Source organism: Sebastes umbrosus, chromosome 7, assembly GCF_015220745.1.
Source record: "Sebastes umbrosus isolate fSebUmb1 chromosome 7, fSebUmb1.pri, whole genome shotgun sequence".
NCBI classification, from domain to species: domain Eukaryota; kingdom Metazoa; phylum Chordata; class Actinopteri; order Perciformes; family Sebastidae; genus Sebastes; species Sebastes umbrosus.
In genome coordinates, this window is record NC_051275.1 from 12,620,231 (window position 1) to 12,628,196 (window position 7,966).

Below are 7,966 nucleotides of genomic sequence, written 5' to 3' on the forward strand. Positions count from 1 at the left end.
GACATACTATATGACTTTTTTATTTTTTGACTTTTTTTTTTCTGACATAATATACTATGATTTTTTTTTTTTTAATTGTGACATACTATACTATGACTTTTTTTTTTGACATACTATCCTATGACTTTTTTTTATTTTTCTGACACTTTCCTACGACTTTTATTTTTATTTTTATGACATACTATACTATGATTTTTTTTTATTTTTCTGACACTTTCCTACGACTTTTATTTTTTTTTTATGACATACTATACTAAGACTTTTTTTTAAATTTTGCTGACATACTATACTATGACTTTTTTATTTTTTCTACATACTATACTATTATTTTCTTAATTTTTTTGACACACTATACTATGAATTTGTTTCTACATACTCTACTATTATTTTTTTAAATGTTTCTGACATACTATAATAAATACTCGCATTACCTTTGTACTTCCGGGTCACGCGGTGTTAGCTCTTCATCTATGAAGCTAATGTGAGCTAGCCGCCTCTTTGTGTTAACGCCATTTAGTTTACCTAACAACAAACAGGAGCTCTTCCGTCTGGAAACTTCACAGCAACTGCTTAGGTATGTTCACATATTGTGCTATGATTGAGAAAGATAGATATAAGTTGACATAAATACAACTTAAGCTTTTCCTCCTCCAGCAAAGAGTAGCGAAGTTAGCTGCTAGCTGCTAAGTTAGCCTAGCGAGCACAAACAGCTGCTTGCTAACGGTGTTAGCTTGGAGGCTAACGCTCAATGTTATGATGTGTTTCACTGTAAAGAGCTGATTTAAGTCGTCCATATGCCTTTATAATGTGACACATCGCAGGTGTATAACCCCAGATAACATTAGCTGAAGTTGTAGTGGAAAAAGTTAGGACATTTTTATTTCTAATCGACACTTAGTTTCTATAACAGTTCCTGTTTGTTTGAGAGAGGACAGATGCTGAAACAGATGCTGAGCCTTCATTATCTGTTTATCAAGGCATAAAGAGGATGTTGGGTTGACAAGATAACTGGGTTAAAATAGAGGAAACTTCAGCTGGTCAGCGCTGGAGTTGTCAAGTTTTATTTTATTGTGAAATCACAGTAAAAAAGAAAGTTATAAAAATGTGAATTTAACTTGCATTAACTTTAAAATATACTTCAAATTGTAGGAAATCAGAGCGACGAGCTGAGCATCATAGTTTTATGGTACTTTCAGGAGAAGTGGGTGGTTTTCAAGCACATCTTTTCTGGTAAACATGATATTACATGTGTAAAACCGAAATCTGTGACATGATAGGACCCAGCAACATATGAGGTCACCATTTCTGATGGCTGTCTTCAGTATTTATGACACTATTACACAGATAACTGTGTAATCTGTCAAAAATACGTGACACACAAAACATGTTTCTGACTGTGTCAGTGTTTATACTATGTACTAAAGACTCCAGTCAAATTTACTAGCTACTGAGACAGATACTGAGTGTTTAGTATCTGTTTTCAAGGCATAAAGAGGATGTTGGGTTGACACAACAACTTGGTTAAAATAGAGAAAACTGATCAGTGCTGTAGTTGTCAAGTTTTATTTTATGTTTAAATCACATTAAAAAAAAACTCTTAGCCAACTAACTGTTTTCTGGTAACTGTAGTGATGTAGTCACCAGTGTAAGGAAAGTTATAAAAATGTGAATTTAAAGTTACTTGCATTAACTTTAAAAGGTACTTCAAATTGTAGGAAACCAGAGCGACGAGCTGAGCATCATAGTTTATGGTACTCTCAGGAGAAGTGGGTGGTTTAACCAGTGGTCAAGCACATCTTTTCTGGTAAACATGATATCTGTTAACGTGTGTTACACCAAAATCTGTGACCAACATATAAGATAAGACAAGATATTTCTTTTATTAGTCCCGCAGTGGGGAAATTTGCAGTGTATAGCAGCAAAGGGGATCGTGCAAAAAACAACATGCATCAGCTAACACAGTAAAAAAGAGCGTAACAAATTATGAACCATTTAAAATAGGAGCAGTATATACAGTATTGACAATAAACAGACTATTAACAAAATTGCACAGGTGGAAAATGATATGAGGTCACCATTTCTGATGGCTGTCTTCAGTATTTATGACAAATTACACAGATAACTGTGTAATCTGTCAAAAATATGGGACACACAAAACATGTTTCTGACTGTGTCAGTGTTTATACTATGTACTAAAGACTCCAGTAAAATTTCTGCTGTAAGCTAAAATAAATTAACATGCAGGCCGGGATACTTTACAGCTTTCTTCTAAACCTAGAGGCCACAGAACCAACACAGTGGTGTGATTCATCAAACTGGTTGTTGGGCCTGTGTTGTTTGCTCCTTTTAGTTCCCTATTATGTTCCAGTATGCCTTGCCCTTGAATTCAAAGTATGTACGTGAACTATTCTCATCTTTATACAGACTCAACGTATCTAAACACTAGACACACCTCTCAGTATTAGGCCTGTCACGATAGATATATTGTCCCAGAAATAATTGCAATAAACAAAATTGTCATTTTAAGACCATGTTATGCCACTGATATAATGATAATATAACAGCATAATAATGTAAGTACACCCTTTCAAAGAGCAATTCACTTTTAATTCTTAAGAAAATTCCGACATTGGAATATGAAAACAAAATATTAAAATATCCTAAATAAATAAAATAAACCCACGCAACCAAAACATTAAATAAAATTATCTCTCAGGCTCTGTTAACAAAAATTGCACTTATATATAATATATAAATATTAAACACTTGGCACAGGGGTATAGTGAGTCATTCATTCCTTAACAGTCAATATCCGGGGAGCAACATGGGGTTAAATGTCTCGCTCAAGGACACTTTCACATGGAAACAGTAGGGGCCGGGGATTAAACCACTGACCTTGTGGTTGAAGGACGACCTCTCTACCCACTGAGCTACATCCGCCCCACCTAATGACCATTAAGTTGAATCAACTAGAGCTGAAACGATTAGGTATTTAGCCAATCAACAGAAAATGAATCTGCAACTATATATGATAAAAGATTGATCATATAAGTCATTTTTCTAAGCAAAAATTTTAAAAAAATTAACTGGGCCCAGCTTTTCAAATTTGAATCTTTACTTTATCTTCTATGATTTTTAAACTGGATATTGTTTAGGTTTTGGTTGTCAACTTGGGGTTTGGGAAATAGTGATGGGTATTTTTTTTTTACTATTTTCTGGACTTAAAGAGTAATGTATTAATCGAGAAAATAAATAATTGAAAGATTAAATGATTATGACAATAAGTGTCAGTTGCAGCTCTTAAATGAACAAAAAAATGAACATTATGACCTTCATGAAGGTTGAATTTTGATCAGGGATGTTGGGTTGGATTGCATCAGTTTTTCCGAAAAGCATATCACTAGTAATATGACAATATATTATCTCAAAAACGTAATTGCGGGCTAGGGTTGTAACGGTATACCGGTATCAAGGTATACTGTGGTATGAAAGTTGATGGCTATCATGCCATGTACATTTGCTTATCTACGGTATTGAAATAAACTGAAATAAGTGAGTGTGTGTGTGTGAGTTAAAGATACAGACGGGAGCAGTCTGGCTATACTGTCTGCACCTACAGTATGTTAATTGTTAATTATCATAGGACATTACCGTAAAAGCTCACAGCTGCTGTTATTATTCATTTAGTAGTTAATTACATGCTATAGGGCTGCTAACATGTAAACTAACATGCTCTAGTTATATAACATATTATATGTTACATGCTTAAATTTTTTTTTATCAGGTTTATAATTGTTTATTATAATTATGTTCTCATTCCTTTAAGTGTCATTGTAACTGATACTACTATTACTACTACTACTACTACAGCTACTATTATAATAATAGTGTAATACCATGATACAGTGAAACCATGATATTTTTCTGAGATGGTTATTGGACCGTGAAAATCTCATACCGTAACTCAATCTCGTATAACTCTCATTTTGTTTTGCAGGTTGTTTTAACTCTTTGTGGCCAGAATGCAGGGACGAAGATAATGACGTCTCAAGCAAGGGATGTGGATGGGCAACTTCCTGCCAAAAGATAACTGTAATTACAAGTCATCCCTTGGAAACTCCCTGGAGCGGCACAACTGTTCATTTTTCACCACATAATCCATCATGTCATTACCAAAGGAGTCAGGGAACCGAGGGAAAGATCGAGAGAGGGGGGCCCGTCCCAAGGTGAGGCAGAGCCGGTCAGAGGAGAGACGAGACGCAGGCAGTGGACGGAAAGGTGGAAAGGGGAAGAAAAAAGGCCTTGCTTCCCATGAGCCAGCAGCTGAGAGGCCTGTCAGCGATGGCTTTGAGTACGGTGAGCTGTTGAGTGACCTGGAAACAAGGGACCAATCTTCCTCCTCTCCTCTGAGGGAGAGTTGGAGATGGCAGGGTTTGGATGCCGCTGCCTCGTTACTTGGACAAGAACGGGTAACGGCCAGGCCAGGACTGGGAACAGTTAGCTCTGCTACAGAGATACCTGCATCCGGTGAAGGTGAGGGCCGGGGGTCGAGCAGCAGTCGCACTCTCAGGCAAAAAATCCAAGATGCAATGGGGCAGTGTTTCCCAATAAAGACACACAGCGTGGCGGCACCAGCGCCATCTCCATCGGCTCTTTCGTCATCGACCGCCTGTGCCTCCTCGAGGCGCAAGATCCATCTCAGTGAGTTGATGTTGGATGACTGCCCTTTCCCCGTAGGATCAGAGCTGGCTCAGAAGTGGTATCTCATTAAGCAGCACACGGCCCCCATTACCCAGCCTCCCGTGCTTGATTCTCCAGTTGTGTGCAGTGCCCCTACTGCAGCCATGGCCACCGTGGTGGAGGACGTAGACGACAGGTTGCGGGAGCGCAGGCGCATCAGCATCGAACAAGGTGTTGATCCACCACCCAACGCAGAGATCCACACATTTGAGGTGACTGCCCAAATTAACCCTCTCTACAAGCACGGCCCTAAGCTGGCTCATGGTATGAATGAGTTATCCGGGGCCGACAGAGCCTCCGTCCATCAGCAACAGCAGCTTCTTCTCCAAAGACAACAGCAGCACCAGCTCCTTCTGCAGAGCTGTTTGGACACCCTGGATGAAGTGGTGGCCTCGGCCTCGGCCTCAGCCTCCACCGCAGCCTCCGCCTCGGCCCCAGCGTCAGCCTCAGGCTCCGCCCCATCCTCATCCTCCGCCGCCGTCATCACCTGTGATGCTACCCCCGAGCCTCTGGTTGACCCAGAGGTCACACCGACCAACGTGCCCTCTAGAGCCATACTTCCACCGACTGAGGATCCCAAATCTCACGACGGCTACCGCATTCACACCCAGATCGATTACATTCACTGTTTAGTTCCAGACCTGCTGCAGATCACCAACCTCCCGTGTTACTGGGGGGTGATGGACCGCTACGAGGCGGAGACGCTGCTGGAGGGGAGGCCCGAAGGCACCTTCCTCCTGCGCGACTCCGCCCAAGAAGACTACCTCTTCTCCGTCAGCTTCCGCCGCTACGGCCGCTCGCTACACGCACGCATCGAACAGTGGAACCACAATTTCAGCTTTGACGTGCACGACCCCAGTGTCTTCCACGCTCCCACGGTAACGGGATTGCTGGAGCACTACAAGGACCCCAACTCCTGCATGTTCTTCGAGCCGCTACTGTCCAACCCCATCCATCGCACACAGCCCTTCACCCTGCAACACGTCTGCCGAGCGGTCATAAGCAGCTGCACCACCTACGACGGCATTAACATGCTTCCCATTCCAAATACGTTGAAAAAGCACCTGAAAGAATACCACTATAAGCAGAGAGTGCGTGTACGGCGAATGGATACTTGGTGGGAATGAAGAACAACAAAGAATACTGACTAAAAGAAACTACTAAATACATTTTTAACACTCCTCGAACCGAACAACGAGTCTTGTTCTTCACTCTATCTGGCTGTGTTAACCAACAATACAACGTACTTATTTATTTCATTCCTGCTGTACTTGTCTTAACAATTGTACTAAACTACACTGATGAGACAGTATGTAATCTCACTGATCTTGCACACTCAAAAGTTCTTTATACCCAAATTAAACAAACTTCTTTAGATCCGTGGCGTTCAGAGAGCTATACCCTCACACATCCTCTGTGTTTTCAAGTGTGACTAAATCAACTTAATTATCTAACGATGGGGGAAAGTGTCCTAGTGTGAATTGAGATGATTATAATAGAGTTGTTCATCAGTCACGTGCTGAGAAGGTGGAATACATACTGACAAGGTTTTCTCCTTGTTATTGAGGTGTGGGAGTGCAGCACGTTTGTAGAATTAATCACGGTTTCGCATATTGAGCCCAAGGCTGATTATAAAGGGTGAGAGGAAGGTGCATATGCTACCTGTTGTTATTAAAAAGTAGAAAGCTGGCTCTAGAATATATATTTGTCACACATTGAAGGTATGATTATGCTCGCATAGTTTTCAGTGTCGGGGTTTAAATGCAAAGAAAGATGCCAAGAGAGTGATGTTGCACAACTAGCAGTAAACGAATGTCTTACGCTCAGATTCTACATCGTTCAGCTGCTTTGTTTTCAGCTTACATTATATAACCATCTGCGGTTTCTCCTGTGAGACACGCAGCCAGTGCCAGCGGCCTTCATTAGTTTAGAAGAAAAGGATCAAATGTGGCCTTCGTGAACTTGTCAGCAGCAGGTGAAGCAGCTGTATTATCAGCATACAAATGATGAAGCCCAGACGTTTATGGACCTCAAAATCTGTCTGTTGTGTTGTCCCATTCTAAATTTAGTCTTCCTTAGTCCAAAGGTTTGGACTGGCTGTTTTTTAAATTAGCGTCTAATTGTGTTGTAAAGAGCCAGAGCATTCCTGCTGTGCAAATTTTAAAGAGGTGGGGTGTCTGCACACTAATCTTCCATTCCAGCAGTTCAATGACAAAATTACCATAGTGAATTAGCACTGATGAATCTTAATTAACAAAAAGAACGATGGGAGAAATTATGTGTTTTGCGCTTGACATTAAGTCGGTAACAGAGACAAGAATCTGCAAGCTCTGGAAAGCTCTGCAAAGAGGAATCAGTCTTAAGCAAAAAACCTAAAGACACTGAGGAGAGGTAAAGCTCAAAATACAGTACGTGAATCTAAGGCAAGGGGCAAATGCTTAAAGGTCAGCGTATGGGAGTACAGGGTATAGTGCAGTATATGGTATATTGTATAATACACCTGTGGTCAACGCTAAAAGTAGGGGCTGTCCAGAATACCATTTTTTGGGCTTCGGTGAGAAATATTCTAAGATATTTGAAGCTTCGTCTATCTCTATCTCCCCCAATTCAGTGCTGCTGCCGCATATCTGTCTGAGAATAACTAATAATTATTCATGTTGAATATGAATAATGAATAATGTCGTGGGGTTAGTCCTTATTTCATGGGCTATTTTGGAAATTATATGTTATTATTACATACTTATATATATGTATATATATATGTATATATATATATATATATATATATATATACATATATATATATTAAAAAAAATCATTAGAATACTGATTTGGAGGTCGATTACCATGGCAACGGTTGAAGCTTCGACCCATTTGGGTCAGCTCTAGCTAAAAGACATTGCCAATCAGACAAATATAAAAAGAAATCAACTAAAAATATACGTTTAGACTCCAATTTCACTGTCTCACCAAAAGACTACAAATTATTGGGTCATGGGTTATGTTGAACAAGTGCAAAGATAAAATATGCACTTTATTCGTATTAAAACACCAAAATGTAAACCTTTTTATAGAATATGCTATCTCTGGACATTGTAAAAGGGGCAAGTCTGCTAAAGTATTATAAATCTCTTAAATGCCAGATAAGATACATCTGCATGTACAAATAAAGACACAAAATCCCCACAACAACACAAAGAAAGTAAAAAGGCATTTCATGCTAGAC

General features: G+C 39.8%; 1 protein-coding gene across 1 annotated transcript; it reads left to right on the forward strand.

Annotated features, from left to right (window-relative positions):
* Positions 1–441: 441 nt before the first annotated feature.
* Positions 442–6,430, forward strand: socs9 (suppressor of cytokine signaling 9). Its single transcript, XM_037776269.1, has 2 exons — positions 442–574; positions 3,998–6,430. Exon 2 carries the CDS (start codon positions 4,164–4,166, stop codon positions 5,865–5,867), a length of 1,704 nt encoding a protein of 567 aa, XP_037632197.1. The 5' UTR covers positions 442–574; positions 3,998–4,163; the 3' UTR covers positions 5,868–6,430.
* The last annotated feature ends 1,536 nt before the right edge of the window (positions 6,431–7,966 follow it).